Source organism: Fukomys damarensis, unplaced genomic scaffold (genome assembly GCF_012274545.1).
Source record: "Fukomys damarensis isolate Sample0158 unplaced genomic scaffold, DMR_v1.0_HiC HiC_scaffold_2, whole genome shotgun sequence".
Lineage (NCBI taxonomy): Eukaryota > Metazoa > Chordata > Mammalia > Rodentia > Bathyergidae > Fukomys > Fukomys damarensis.
Window position 1 is genome coordinate 38387646 of NW_022900914.1, and position 16715 is coordinate 38404360.

The following is a 16715-nucleotide window of genomic DNA, read 5'->3' on the forward strand; positions in this document are numbered from 1 at the left end:
CAGCGGAACCACTGAGCTACTAAATTCCCGGCCCCTACAGATCATTTATTTTAAATATGGAAACATGTAAGTCTAGATATTCAATAAACTTGAGTAATTCCAGTGCATTCAGTGTTCTTTCTTTCCAGGGTCCTCCTTCAATACAAAGAAAGTTTGACTAGAAAGAAACAATGCAACAAAATACTTGGTTATTTTTCATCCAGTATTTAATCTCAGAAAGAAAAATTTAATTTCAAACACAAGCCTATCTTCAATTTATCTGTTATGTTCAATTTTAGATAAGAGGTAGTAATGACTATCTCTGCCTATTTTAAATTTTAAAACTCACCAACTTATTCATATTTGAATTTTATTACAAAGATCTTTTCTAAAAAGTTTCTGCTTTCAACTTTTTAAAAATATCCAGGGAAAAAACATTAATGTACAGGTAAATTATTAAAAACCCTCCTTTTCCAGACAAAGAATTCATGTTACTGAAATGGTAGGCATGGCTGTCAATTCCAAACAATACTTACATTAGACACAACTGTAATAAATGCATGTGCTATTAGAAATGGCAAGGTTTCAGGAGTTCCATATTCGAAGCAATCCTTCATGAGGGAAAGGCCATTTTTCCCACAAAACAAACACACATAACGAAGCAAATGCAATGGCACTTCTACATCCTAAGAAAATAAAGAAAATATAACATTACCTTAAAACTTATGAAAAACAAACTGATTAGCAATACTGCGATGCTAATGAGACATAGAAATAAAGTTGGCATATGAACAGAAAACCAAGTAGGAAATTTTGTATAAACCTTAGAATGAAAAGAGATGAACACTTACATTCATATCACAGAATGCCCCTAATATGTTACTTTCTTGAGTTGATATATCCTAATTTAAAAAAAAGTAAATAAAATTAGATCATAACTACTAAATAACAATTTTAAAAGCATACAATTTTCTAATAGATTAATTCTATAAACACTCAATTAACAGAATGTTCTGAAATTGTTTATCATCACAGATTCATTTCTAATTGAGCTAATATGATTCAACTCTAAGATATATTTTAACTCTTCTTAAAGGAACATTTCAGGGCCAGGGATTTGGCTCATTGGTTCTGCCACATACCTCCCAAGTGCAAGGGCCTGAGTTCAATCCCCTCCACACACACACAGAAAGAACATTTCAAAAGTATGTACTACATAGTATCTTTCCTTACTAAAAATTAAACTTTTCCTTATAAACCAGGGTCTTTTTTGTTTTTTGGATTTTTGGGGGGTTTTGAGAAAAGGTCTTGCTATGTAGTTCATTCAAGTTGGCCTTGAACTCACTATGCAGCTCAGGCTGGCCTCAAACTTGCTGCGATACTCCTGGCTCAGCCACCTGAGTACTGTGTGTGCACCATCACCCCTGGCAAAATAATTCTTGTAAAAATATATTTGACTAAGTGGTTTTGAAACTGCACTCTGTAAATCCCTACAGGTTCATTCAAGACTTCCACAATGTTGCCTCTGAACCAGCAATTCATTTTGTGGATACTCATCATGAGGAACTAATCAAAGTATTGGAAACCATATGTAATAATGATGCTCACTGAAATGTCCTATAACACCTTAAATTTAAAAACAATTGCTATCGCCAAGGATTTAGCTCAGCAGTTCCGCCACCTGCCTTGCAAGCACTCAAGGACCCAAGTTCAATCCCCGGTACAAAAATAAATAAATGAATAAATAATTGTCATCTATCGATCACATAAGAAGACTGCACAACTCTATTCTAAAAATAATCTGTACAGCTTAATTTAACCAAATAATTTTCATGCTATATAGGTTATACCTTCAAAAGGCTGTAAAAGAATAAGGTGGCTATGTTGTACAAGTAGAGAAAGATAACTGACAAGATTTATGATCAGGCTCTGATGATCACAGTTTTTTAAATGTCTGGAAGGTTTTGCGCTAATTAGGTAAAAATGGTATTTTTCAGAAGATAAAGAGGTTCAAGGTTTTTAAAGTCTGTATTTTATAGATGCAATATTTCTAAAACTTGCTACACTGAAAATATTGATGTTCTAGTCAGAAAGCTGGCACAATCCTCTGAAAAATAGCTGCCAAAGGAATCTATTCATTGATTTCCACTATCTGTTGTACAGTGGTGCACGTCTGTAACTTGAGCACTAAGAGGTAGAGGCAGGAGTGTAAATTCAAGCTCATCTCAGGCAAAAACCTCTGTCAAAATAAAAAGCGAAGAGAACATAACTCAGCGTAAAAGCCCTAGGTTCAGTTCCCAGTAACAGAAAGAAAAAAAAATAAAAGAAAGACGGAAGGAGGGAGAGAGGGAGGGAAGGAGGGAGAGAGGGAGGGAGGGAGGGAAGATAGATAATTTAACTATAAAATAATTTTGTCTACTGAAGTAACTACAACAAAGGTCTTTTCTTACTATGTGAGTTGTTTTTAATTAGAATTTTACCTCAAAGACCATATGAAATAACTGCTTTCAACAAAGTGTCACAAAATGATTTCAAGAAGAGTAATAGTAAGTATTATTATGGAAAAAGTATGGAAATATTATTGAAAGTATGGAAGAATGTAATTTTTGAAAATGAAAATAATCACAAATGAACACACCGATTTTTAGGAATAAAATAGCAGATTTAGTACTCATATAGTTCTATCATTAAAAAATGGGCTAGCTGGGCCTGGAAATGTAGCTCAGCAACACCACACCTGCCTCAAAAGCACAAGGTCCTGAGTTTGATCCCCGTAACAACAACCAAAAGGTTAGCTGGAAAAAATTATTCTAACCCTAACCCATATGAATTTCCCACATCAAGGTCCCTAACCAAACTATTTCTAACAATTTTCCATAACTAAGTTAAGACAATAAAATACAATTTCACCATGTTCTGAAGATTAAATCTTTCAGGTTTGAATGATGGCTTCCTTTTTGTTGAAAAGATTCAGATATGTATTTTTTAGAATGTTTAATGTATCTTATGTTAACAGAATCTTTTAAAAGTTTGCTTATGTACCTGTGCCAACTCTCCAAAAGGAATGTATTATGTAATGCAAATATATACTCATAAAAAAATTAAGAACTGAAAACAATTTTCTCCATGAAAAGAGTCTAAGAATTCTAGAATGAAGTACAATCTGATTTAATATATTCTTATGGACGATTCTAATTGGAAAAATATTGACTCCTTGTGCTGTATTTTTACATAAATCTCTCAATTCAGACAAAACTGGGTACATTCAGGGATGTATAGCCACAGACCACAAAATTCAATACGAAAATATTCTAACAAAAAAGGGTTATTAATGGGCCAGGTATTTAGCTCAGTGGTGCCACCACCTCCCTGGTGCCCACCAGCACAAGGTCCCGAGTTTGATCCCTGGTACCAGAAAAGAAAAGACTATTATTTTCTAGAAAAATAAGTTAAAGGCAAGGCTTGCATTCAACCCCTAGTTTAAAGAATGGTAGTGAGAGAGGGAAAAGGGAGGAAAAAGGGGGGGCAGGAAGAAGAAAAAAAAGAAAAATTTAGAGAAGCAAAGTTAAAAGTTACAGAACAAATAATCTGAAAAGAGAAACTTAAAAAAATTTTAAAACACCACATGATTAGCAAAAGGACCCAAGTTCAATCCCAGTACAAAAAAAAAAAAAAAAAAAAAAAAAAGGCCAGGGATTTAGCTCAGGGGTTCCGCCACCTGCCTTGCAAGCGCAAGGACCCGAGTTCGATCTCTGGTACCAAAAAGAAATAAAATAAAATACCATGGGATAGATTTTCTAATGGCCACAATTTTCATCCCAAAATGGACAGGAAATATGCAAAATGTAAAATAAAACTGTACCTAGGGCCAGGGATTTAGCTCAGTGGCGCCATGCCTGCCTCGCAAGCGCAAGGTCCTGAGTTTAATCCTTGCTACCGGAAAAAAAGAAAAACAAAACAAATAAAACTATCTCTCCTCATATCCAGAGATTGACTCTATTTTACAAGCCCTTATGAACTACTTCAATCACCAGAATATGGCAGAATTCATCCTGTGCCATTATAGAGGATGGACTTAACACATTTCACCACTGGCAAACACACAAAAGATAGCCCACTGTGAAATGTGTTAAGAAGCCTTACTGCTTCTACTTTTGCCTTCCCAACATTGCCACTTCTACTTTTGCCTGTGTTAAACACTGCAAAACTACCATATAGGGAAAGCAGTTTACTACAGTACAGAATAAAGCCATGAAGAAGGCCAGGGATTTAGCTCAGTGGTTCCACCACCTCCCTCACTAGCACAAGGACCCAAGTTCCATCCCTGATAGCAAAAAAAAATTAATAAAAAGCCATGAGGAGAAAATACAAGGTACCCCAAGATACTAGCCAGCACCAAATGCCAGACACACAAGTGAGATCTGGACCTTCAACCCATCCACTATCAAAGCATAAATGAGCCCATACAAAACTAACACAGGAATTGCCTAACCAACTAACAGAATCATTAGAAACAACAAATAACCACGGTCAAGCCATTCATTTTCTTTCTAGAAAGAAATCTCTTTGCCTAAGTCAAAACACTCGAAAATACTTCAATCCAACAATTTTTTCAAAGAGCCACAATAAGCAGAGCATACATCCACTGTAACAAAATGTTATCACTAACAATTTAATTTCAATGAGTTAATTTACAAATCTTTCCTTAATAGGAAATTTTCAACATAAACTGCTATTAAAAGGTTCTTTTAAAAGCTTATGTAACAGTAGTTATCTTTATAAATTTTTCCATCAACACTGTCTTCATATCATTTGTAAGTGAGATATGGGCTGCCAAGCTATGACTTGATAGGAACTAAAGATTCAAAACACCTATTTTAACATACCTCTATAGTAGGATGAGTATTATGCTTGTAAGCAGTATATAAAGGAAATTGAATCTGGAAAATTTTTGCTACACATAGTAAGAGTTTTTCCTTCTCATCTGTACTCCATAAACTAAAAAGATCAGAACTCTTTGAAGATTCTTCCTCAGGCAGATTACAAATTCTTGCAGAGTTTGATTTTTTCTCTATAGATTTTTGTCTTTCTGCACTTCCTTCATTACATTCTCTATCTATATTCAGTGGTTCTTCCGCTTGATTACTCTCATCTTGCCACGTGGAATCTACATTAATAGCACAATGTTTACAAAGCTGGTCCCGGAGCACTTGAACTTGAGCAATCACTAAGTTAATAAGTGCACACACTACTTGGTTAAAAATCTCCAAATGCTTATATTCCTTGAAGCAGCATAGACATTGCCTGTAAGAGAAAATTCAATAAATTAATGCTTTCTGTAGAGGCAACAATCATTTTTCATATTAAAAAACCAAGAACGCAAATACTGAAATACTAGCCAGGAGTGGTGGCACATGCCTATAACCCAGCACTTGGAAGGCTGTGAGCCAGGAGGATCTCTGAAAGTTCAAGGACAACCTGAGCTACATAGTGAGTTCAAGGCCAGCCTGAACTACATCGTGAGACCCTGTCTCAAAAAAACAAAACAAAAACTAAAGTACTAAACTTCAGCTTTTATTTTCTCCTCCCTGATAGGGCAGCACCATATTAACTTATGAAGATCATATCACATTAACTAGAACTTTAATAAAAATCACGATGTTAGGTTTACAGCTGTCATTTTCTCTTTTATGTGTGTAATTATCTGTCCTCCTACACAAATAATTTTTTTAATTTGTTTTTTGAGACAAGGTCTTGCTATGTAGTTCAGGCTGGCCTTGAACTCACTATGAAGCCCAGGCTGGTCTCAAACTCCCAGAGATCTTCTTGCCTTTGCTTCCTGAGTGCTGGGACTATAAGTGTGAGCCCAGACACCTGGTACAAAGAACTATTTAAGAACAACAATTAAAGCATATTTCTTTGCTTCTCTGGGTACTAGATATACGTTTAGTAAGTACGAGAAAACTAACTGTAATGAAATACCTTCTTAGTAGAAGTACATAACTATATAGCTAGTAATATAAACTAGGGGGTTTTATTATCAACTAATAAAATAGCTACCTCTTTGGGCCAAGCATTTAGCTCAGTGGTTCTGCAGCCTCTCATTTGCAAGCCAGTTTAATCCCCAGTACCACAAAAATAAAATTAAATTAAATAGCTACCTTTTTAAGTTAACAATTTAATTGAAGACTATTTGGGATGGTTATTCTGATTGAATGACAAACACGACTGCATGCACACACTTTACTTTTTTCTTTCTTGTTTTCCCCCCAATACTGGAGATTAAAGCCAAGAGCACTCTACCACTGGTCTCTATCCAGTCCTTTTTGTTTTTCATTTTGCCACAAACTTTAGCTAAACTGCCCAGGCTAGCCTGTAGCGTGCAATCCTCCAACCTTGCCTCTCAGACAGCTGAGATTATGGATGTGTGCCATAATGCCTACCAACACACTTTTCAGTGCCAGTAAAAAGTTTTAAAAAATGTCATGCAAAGGTACAAGATCCCAATAATGAATGTAACTGTATTGTATACCTAAAATGTACCAATAAACTCAATGAGGAAGAAAAAATGGAAACAAAAGAATCAGGAGGTACTGAATGCAACTTTAGTTCACTAATTCACTTAGAAGTATAACGCCTAGAGATGATTAGAAATGTCTGGTAAATATATAAGAAATAATGCACAAAGGAATACCTGACTCTAGTAATGTTAGTATCCAATGACAGATGACAGACAGTTAAGCAGCTATTACTTATTATTTGCACTTAGTGGTATTAATACAAACTAAAACACCTTTGTTGTAGTCCAAATAGATCACCCATATGACAATGTAGAAGTAATTTCATTTCTACAGATATGATGAACTTGAAGAATGGCCACAATTCTTTGATATTCCTACATGTAGAAGGTAAAGCATCACAGCATCACTTTCTTCCCCTCGAATGTGGACAAGGCTCGCTCTCTAATGGGTAGAATGTGGCAGAAATAATGTGTGACATCCAAGATTAGGTCACAACAACATTGTAACAACATTTAAGCAGCCTGCAGAGGTCCACATGAGAAAAAACTAAGATCTCTCATTAACAAGCACTAACTTGATGAGTACACAAAGTGAGCCAACTTGGAGACAGATCCTCTAGGCCCACAAAAGTCTCCAGATGACTATAATCTGGCCAATATCTTGACTGAAACCTTTTAAGAAACCTTAGCCAGAAACAACAGGATATGCCACTTCCATATTCCTGTGTCAATGAAACATCCAAGACAATAAATGCTTACTGCTGTTACTTCTAAAGTAATCTGTTACACAAAAATAAATGGTACTTGGACAGGGATTTAGCTCAGTGGCACCGCACCTGCCTTGCAAGCACAAGGTTCTGAGTTCGAGCCCCTGTACCAAAAGGAGTGAACAGATGAATGGAAGGTTCATCATGCCTGTTTTTCCAGGGGCAAAATGAAGTTTTTACTTTTAAGGCCCTCCTCTCAGCTTTAAAACTTCATCTAATACTTTCTATAAGAAAAATATATTAGTCCTAAAGTTCTGTTTTGTTTTTCCTCATGATCAACTTCTTTCTGTTTAGAAAAAATTAGCTTTAAACTTGCACAATGGTATATACCTATAATACCAGCATTTTGGGAGGCTGAGGGGGGAGAATCACAAATTCAAGTCCAGCCTGGGAAACACAGTGATTTAGTGAGACCTTGTCTCAAACTGAACAGGGGTGTGGCATGTGGTTCAGTGCAAAGGCATTGGGTTCAATCCCAACACACACACACACACACACACACACACACACACACACACACACACACACAAATTAACTTTAAAGTGAGAAGTAATACAGTTAAGTATTTTTACACAGTAAAAATGGAATGAGTCAACATGAGAGGCCATGTTTAAGAATGGTCTTTAAGGGCTGGAGATTTGGCTCAATGGTTCTGCTGCCTGCCTTGCAAGCGCAAGGGCCCAAGTTCAATCCCTGGCACACACAAAAAAAAGGTTTTTAGTATTAAAAAAAGTATTGAGTCAGGCACAGTAGTCCATGACTGTAATGCCAGCACTCAGAGAGGCTAAAGCAGGAGGATACCAAGTTTGAGCCCAGCCTGGGCAACTTAGGGAGGCTCTGTTTCAAAATAAAAAAATTTCTTAAAGGCTGAGGATGTAGATCATTTCAAGGCCCTGGCCACCATACCCAGATAAGGAAACTAATCTTTAAAGACAAACAACTGGAGGGGCCAGACATGGTGGCCCATAGAGAAGCCCTGTCTCAAAAAAGAAAGTAAAAACCTGGATCTGGGTCCTTGCAGACTCAACATATGGTCAAAGGAAGCAGAGTCTAGGTGGGGAGACATAAATCCACACAAATATATGAAATATAACTACATATGATATTACATAAATTATACATTTTATTAAGTATAGGTATTTGAATTTTCAATCACCATAATGCAAGAGAAAAAAGTATCTTTAAATAAAACATATCACCTTCAATAAAGCTCCTTTTGATTGTAAGTATCTCTGTTCCATACTCCACTACAAATATACCAAAGTGAAAAAAGATTATCTACTCTCGACTCGAACAGAAATAATGAAACAAAAGATGACAAGCATCAACAAATTTTGGATACAAAACATAGAAATACTGAGTGACATACAGTGAAGGAAATAAAGTTGGAAAGGGGATACATAAGTGTATACTAACAAATAGAAAAATCTACCACAAAGAATATTAGAAAAGCTCAGGACCCAAAGCACTAGATATATATCAGGGCAAGGATGAAACAAATGCAGAAAGTAGGACTCAATGAAAGGTACCAAGTATTCTTCCCTGCCCAACGACCATACTAAATCTCACAGCCAAAGACTAAAAGATACTTTTTTTTTAGACAATATGAACAGTTTGAGGAAAAAAGATCATAACCTCCAGCAAAAAAATAAAGTTTGCTTGTTATTTTACTATCATATAGTACATGCCAACATCTGAGATGCCCAACTCTCAGAGAACCTCCAATTAATCACCTTTTTAGTAACCCTCTCTTACTATTCTGTCATGGGTAACACTTTCAAGAAAAACCTTCATCACAAAAGGCAGACTGGGCCTTTCAAGTTCAAGGTCCAGAGTTTGATCCCTGTACCCCACCCCACCCCCAAAAAATGCTCACAAAAGGCAGATAAGTAAAGTAAGAAAGGGGCCGGGGATTTAGCTCAGTGGTTCCGCCCACCCTCCCACCTGCCTCACAAGCTCAAGGCCTGGTGTTCCATCCGGGTACCAAAAAACAAAACAAAAAAAACAGAAGACTCAGGGGTAAAAAAATTTTAACTGTAATCTATATCCTAAGATAACATAACAGGTACTCAATTACTAAACAAGAATGAAATTTTTAAATTGTAAATTCAGATTACAAAATTGAGTCCTTTGAGGCTAAGGGATTATTACCTAGTATATACATACGGCCCTAGGTTCAATTCTCAGCAAGACAGGGGTAAAAAAGTTCCTTTACTGTATACAGATATACACTGCATGTATGCTTTTTTATAAGTATATCATTACAATTTAAAAGCCTATCAAAATTATATCAATTTGTAAAATTCATCAGAAGGTCCAAAAAGGAAAAAAGAAAAATCTTCCAGAAAGTGGAAAAAAAATTGGGGAGACCAAAGCATAAAATCAGTTTAGATTAACAATAAATAGTTCTAGAAAGACAAAAAAGAAAATATAAAGGTGTGGAAATTATGAAACAAAAAGCCCACCAAAAAAATCATGTAATTTTTTATTTTTATTTTTATTTTTGGTATCGGGGATCGAACTCTGGCCTGTGTGTTTGAAAGGCAGACAGCGGAACCACTGAGCCAAATCCCTAGCCCTAAAAAAATCATGTAATTTCTGAAGTTAAGGAGAAATAAAAATCCTAAAAGCTTTTCTTTAAGCTTATGTACTAAGAGCAATAGGGAAAAGCTCAAGTAAAAACAGCTTACATTTTTCCAAAGCACTACTGGAATCTACAATACAATTAAGCAAGAGTTCCAAAATTCTGAGAAAAAATAATTTTGCACATAAAATAAAATTGTTTGCATCAAAACCTATCAGTAAATACATGCATACAATAGGTATTTCAGGCCCAGGGATTTAGCTCAGGGGCACCACACCTGCCTCACAAGCCCACGGTCCTGAGTTCAATCCCCAATACCAATAGGGGAAAAAAAAAGAATAGGTATTTCAGGCCTACAAAGTCTAAAAGTAATTTGTAAAAGATGTCCTTCTTAGAAAAGAAGCAAACTTCAAGACAGAAAAATAGTTGGCAGAAAACTTTAGATCCAATACATGAGAGAATCCACAAAATTTAAGGATGGTACCTGAAGGGAACATAACCTCTTAGTAAACCTCAAATGCAATCAACACTGACTAAAGCAGGAGGATGAAACCAAATGAAATTGGTGGAGGAATGGAAATTACACTCCATCTGATGATGTGTAACAATGTAAAAACTAATAACTAAAAATGATTAGAGTATGTGAGAATACATGAGGTACACATAAATATTTAATAAAAAATAAGTCAGCAAATCACAAGAAACAATCTATGAGATATGAATGAGCTATAGAAAAATTCTTTGTCTTATCCTCAAGCAATATTTTAATTTTTACAACTACATTAAAAACTGGTAATAACTATATTGAAAGGACTGGGAAGTGTACAGTGAAATCCTTATATATAATAAATGGAAATTTATAGGATATACCTAAATATAATTTCAGAGCCAGGTGTGGTGGTATATACCTGTGAGCCTATCTATGAAAGAGGCTGAGGCAGGAGGATCCTAAGTTTGATGCCAGCCTCAAGAACAACTTAAGACTGTCTCAAAATAAAATAAAAAGGAGTAGGGATGTAGCTCAGCACTCCCTAGGTTCAATCACTAGCACCACACAAACACATAAAAATTAAAATGAGAATATAGAGTATAGTCAGGTATGGTGCTGCATACCTGTAATCCCAGCACTCAGGGGGCTGAGGCAGAAGGATCATAGTGAGTTCAAGGCCAGCCTGAACTACATAGCGAGATTCTGTCTCAAAACTAAACAAATAAATAAAATAAAATATAGAGTGTAATATCAAAACTAATGCCTGAAAATGCAAAGGGAGTTGAAGAGACAAGGACAAAGGACCTTTTTATACTAGAGGCATTTTCTTACCGATTTTTTTTTTTTTTTGAGATGTTAAGTACTGAACCAAGGCCTTTACAATGAACTATATCATCTCCAGCCCTTCATTTTTTCGCTTTGAGACAGTGTCTTGCAAAGTTGCTAAATTGCCTGGGACAGGTCTGAACTTTTGATTCTCATGCCTCAGCCTCCTGAGTGCAGAGTGAGTGTAGGCATATGCCAACCCATCTGACTCCAACTAACTTAATATACTCTATGTCTTCTATTTATTCTACAATATCATATATACCTTACCAAAAGCTGAACTTACAACCCTATTTTCTTCTCAATAGTAAACTTATTTCACACCTGATTATGACTACATTTTAATTTTTTTCTTTCTTGAGACAACATCCCACTATGTAGTAGTCCAAGCTGGTTTGGAATTCACAAATCTCCTAACAGGCATGTGCCACTATGCCCAGCCTTTCTGCACAAGAAGAGTTACATGCTGCCACCTGAGTGTTTACATTTAAAAGTGAGAAGTTGGGCGGCTGGGGATTTAGCTCAGTGGTTCCAGTGCCTGCCTCTGAAGTGCAAAGGCCCGAGTTCGATCCCCAGGACGAAGGAGACGAAGGAAGAAGGAAATAGTAGTAGTAGTAGTAGTAGTAGTGGTAGTTGTTGTTGTTGTTTGGGGGGTGGTTGTGAACTCCTGTATTCCCAGCAATCAGGATGCTGAGGCAGGAGAACTGCCATAAGCTCGAGGCCAGACCTGGCTACACAGTGAGTTCAGGGCCAGCCTGAACTACAAAGAGAGACCCTGCCTCAAAAAACCAATGAATGAATGAAGGAAGGAAGGAAAGGGAAAGGGAGGATTTTTAAAAATTGTAAATGCCTTGCATAAGATACGTGGCTTCAATTAATAAAATTAACAATAAATATTCATAAAGAAAATACATATCAAGATTAAAGTTTTCTTGATCTGGGTTCTAGAATTTAATCAACATATACTCCAATCTAATATCACTTTCCCTAGCCTCATACTGTTGCAAACATGAAAGATTATTACAATAGGATATTCTGCCTCATAAAAATTGTTCTATATAGGAGATAATTTCTGAAAAGCACTACTTTAAATAGTAGTCAATATCACTATCCCACTAGTCAAACAAAAAAAAATTTTTTTTTGAGAGTTCTCTCTACATAGTCCAGGCTAGTCTTGAACTTGCTGTACAGTGAATTCAAAGCGGTCTTCCTGCTTCAGCCTCCCAACTACTGGGATTACAGTCAGGTATCACCATGCTCAGCTAATAAAGCAAAATTCTTCATGCCAAAATAAAAGGCAGACTCTTACGAGTGTTACATATTATACTACTCAAAAGGAACAGCTTCTAAAACTATTAAAAAATACAGGTATTACAACAGTGAAAAAGTAAAACCAGCTTCAAATAGTAAGAACAAAAGACAAGCATAAAAGGTAATATTTTGTGGATGGAGATCTAGCTCAGTGATACAGCAATTGGCTAGCAAGTGTGAAGCCCTGGGTTCAGTCCTCAACACAAGCCAACAACCAAATAGTTCTATTTTTCACATGATGATACAAACATCTGCAAAAACAAAACAAATGGCCCAGGTGCACACCTATAATCCCAGCAATGAGGAAGCTGAGGCAAGAGAATCACTGTGAGCTTGAGGCCAGTGTGGGCTAAATAGTTAAGCTCAAAGCCAGCCTGAACTACCTATTGGAGAGCCTGTCTCAAAAAACAAAACATGACTTCTGGGAAGATGGCAGAGTGGTGAAGAGCAGAGACAGAGCTTCTCCAAGATTTGGTGTTCTTACACTGGAATATAGCAGCAAGAGTAAAAGGAGGAGAGAAGTAGGTCCTGGGGACCCAGAAAGGATCTGAGGCAAGAGCTGAAGTCTACCAATAGGCAGAGTGAAGAGACAGACTTTAAAGAGGAGGGAGTTACCAAGCAGCACTCTTTCTCAGAGCCGGGACTCTCTGTTAGGGAATGCTGGGCAAAACCTCCAGACGCACAGTGACTACCGACAACCTCAAAGGCCTCCAGGGAAAACCACAACAGTGCAGTGAATGAACTGGACTGCAGCAGCTGCTAAGTTAACCATGTTCAGACCTCACCCAAAAGGGTGACTGGCTGGCAGCCATCTTAGAGAAGGGCACACTAATTTCCGAACTCAGAACAGCTGCAGGCAGATTCCATTTAGTGGCTTTTGGTGCCTCAGTGCAGATGCTGAGTTCAAGTCAGGAGGAGGAGGTCAGGGAGCAGAGTTCAAGCCAGCAGGAGACACACAGACTGTTGTAGGCTCAAAGAATCTGGTTCCAGACTCATAGCCAGAAACAAGCCTGAACTTGAGAGGAACTAAAGGGGGCAGGCTGGCTGGGATTATTCCATACCCCACAAGGAAGGTGCAGCCAGCTTGCTGTGATTAATCAATCTGGCTCTGGACTCTGCCCACATTGCCTAACAGTGACAGCAGAGATACACATTGAATCAGATATTTTTTGTTTTTATCTGTTTTTCTCTTCTTTTTCCTTTCTAGTTCTTGTTTTATTTCGTTTAGCTTTTTTCTTGATGTCTGAGTATAATTTCTGGTGTTTGTTGTTCTATTTTGTTGTTCTATTCTGTTGTTTTAATTTTTTTTCTTTTCTCTTTCTCACCCGTCTTCTTCACCAGCAGTTTCCTAAAGCTTGTTTTCCAACATTGCATGTGACATCTTCCTCCTTTTATTTCTGTTTTTTATCCCCAAACCCTTTTAAATCTTGTTCCCTAAGGGTAAAAAAGCCATATTAAGGGCTACAATTTGTGGTTTCCTAGACTGTATTTGATGCTACTGTTATTGTTGATTGTACTACTTTAGCGAAGGTGACAAAAGTGTGCTAATCAGTTGTTCCTCTTGGTATACCAAGACTGAGATTGCCTAAGGGTCTTTTAAAAAAAAACATACAGGCCAGTGCCAAAGAAATGGCAAATAAGCCAAGTAGGTAGAAACTTCTCATCCCCAATAAATTGAAGAGCTGGGATCTTGCAATAGACTCAAAACCCAAAACCCAGCTACACCTTGAAGAAGCTTCTGAGAAGTAGTTATTTCCTAAGGATTCTGAATACTGGCAATAAGTGACTCACCATAAGCAATTTACATGAATCAATTCAGGAATCAAACTTAAAAAAAGAAAGAAAATGAGAAGACACTTAAACAAGATGCAACCCCACTAACTTTCAGCTTACCAAAGGCAAAACCTGGGAGATATTAAGTGGAACAATCTGAAAACCATCCACCTGACTCTCAGAAGTGGTAACAGCAGGAATAACAAAGCAGATGTAGGAGGTTCTAGAAAAAAAATCAAAGCAGAAATAATTTCCCAGATAATTACAGAGATAATTACCAGAATGAAAGATACAGATAAGAAAATAGAGGAGCTCAGGAATGTGATGGAAGCCATGAATGCCCAACATAGGAAAGAAATGGAACCCATGAAACAGATTCAAACAGATATCCAGATTAAAAACTCCACTGAAAAGTGTATGTAGCAGAATGAGCCAATGTGATGACAGAATATCAGGTACAGAAGACAGGAATGAAGTTAGTGATCGGGAAAAAGAGATTGGTTAAAAACAGCATGGGACCATGAGAAATCAATCCAGCAGCTGCTAGATGATGCAAAGAAGAATAACATAAGATTGACTAGACTCAACGAAAAAGCAGGATATAACTGACATAAAAAAAATCTGTTCTCAGAATTAATGGGAGGAAACTTCCCAAACAGGGAAAAATAATTTGACATACAGATAAGTGAGGTATATAGGACCCATTAACCATGATTTTAAAAAATCTTCCCCAAGGCATGTAATAGTTAAGATTCCAGAAATTCAACACAAGGAAAATTATTAAAAGTGGTTAGAGAAAATGAACAAATCACCTACAAAGGAAAGCCCATCAGAATCACAGCAGACTTCTCATCACAAACTCTCAAGTCAAAGAGAACCTGGAGTGAAGTATTTGAAGCCCTAAAAGAAAACAACCTCCAATCCATATTGATGTACCTGCAGAACTAAATTGATGAAGATATTTCCATGACAAAGAGCACCTGAAGAAATTCATGACCACCAAACCAGAACTCCAAAATGTTCTGAAGGATATTCTAGAAAGAGACAATAAGGATCACAACTCCATGAAACCCAACAGGATGAATCCACCAGTCAAGGCAAGAAAGTAAACAGAAAAGGAGAGCCAGGGATTTAGCTCAGTGGTTCCACTGCCTGCCTCGCAATCACAAGTCCAAAGTTTGATCCCTAGCAAAAAAGAAAAAAAAAAAAAAAAAAAAAGAAAAGGAAATAAGGAATCCAACAGGAGGAAAATAACATGACAGAGATTAAGACAATACATGTCAGTCATAATCATCAATGGTCTCAATTACCCAATGAAAAGAAACAGACTGGCAGAATGGATCAAGATGCAAGATCCAATAATATGCATACAAGAAACACATTTAAAAACAAATTCACAGACTGAAAGTCAACAGATAGAAAAAAGCAAGGACAGCATTTCTATTTGCGGACAAAGTAGATTTCAATCCAAAACTAATTAAGAGAGACAAAGAAGGTCACTACATCCTTGTAAAGGGAACAATCCAATAGAAGAGGTAACCTAAATATATATGCACCAAACAGCAAACACATCCAACTATACAAAACAAATATTAACGGACATGAAAAATCATATAAGCACTAGTACAGTTGTAATGAGGGACTTCAATGCCCCACTGTCACATATAGACAGATCAACTAGACAAAAAAATCAACAGAGTGGCACGCCTCACAAGCACAAGGTCCTGAGCACAATGCCCAGTACCGAAAAAAGAAAAAATAAAATCAACAATGAAATATTACAATTGAACCAAACTTTTGAACAGTGGACTTAGTAGATGTCTACAAAGTGTTCCACCCCACAATATCAAAATATATATTCTCAGCTGCACATGGGACTCTTTCCAAAATAGATTATATATTAGCTCATAGAACATACTTAAGTAAATGTAAAGGAAATGAAATTATCCCATGCATATTATCAGAACACAGTGCAATGAAATTAGAAATCAATGACAAAAGGAACCACAAGAACTTCATAAACACATGGAAATTAAATAACAACCAGTGGGTCACAGATGAAATTAAAGGAAGATATCAGACAATTTCTACAATTAAATGATAATGACAATACAACATACCAGAATTTATGGGATGCAATGAAAGCAGTCCTACAAACAAAATTTATAGCGGTAAATTCCCATATCAGGAAAACAGGCTGGGTTCAAATAAACAACCTAAGAGTACATAAAACTGACAAACTCTCAGCCAACCTTATCACAAAAAGGAAGGAAAAAGGGCCAGGTATTCAGCTCAGTAGTGCTGCTGCCTTGCAAGTTCAAAGTCCGAGAAAAAACTCAAATCCATGAAATTAGAAACGAAAAGGGAGATGGGCTAGGAATTTAGTTCAGTGGTTCTGCCACCTGCCTTGCAAACTCAAGGACCTGAGTTTGATCCCCAGTACCAAAAAAAAAAAAAAAAAAAAAA

At 36.6% G+C, this 16715-nt stretch overlaps 1 protein-coding gene across 1 annotated transcript in view; it reads right to left on the reverse strand.

Moving 5' to 3' along the window:
* The window catches only part of Usp34 (ubiquitin specific peptidase 34), a 206073-nt gene extending 201027 nt beyond the window's left edge, over positions 1-5046 (reverse strand). The window contains 4 exon segments of the mRNA XM_019205320.2: positions 516-665; positions 831-881; positions 4866-4936; positions 4939-5046. Of these exon segments, the coding sequence (XP_019060865.1) occupies positions 516-665; positions 831-881; positions 4866-4936; positions 4939-4963 (297 nt within the window). The 5' untranslated portion in view covers positions 4964-5046.
* Positions 5047-16715: the final 11669 nt, after the last annotated feature.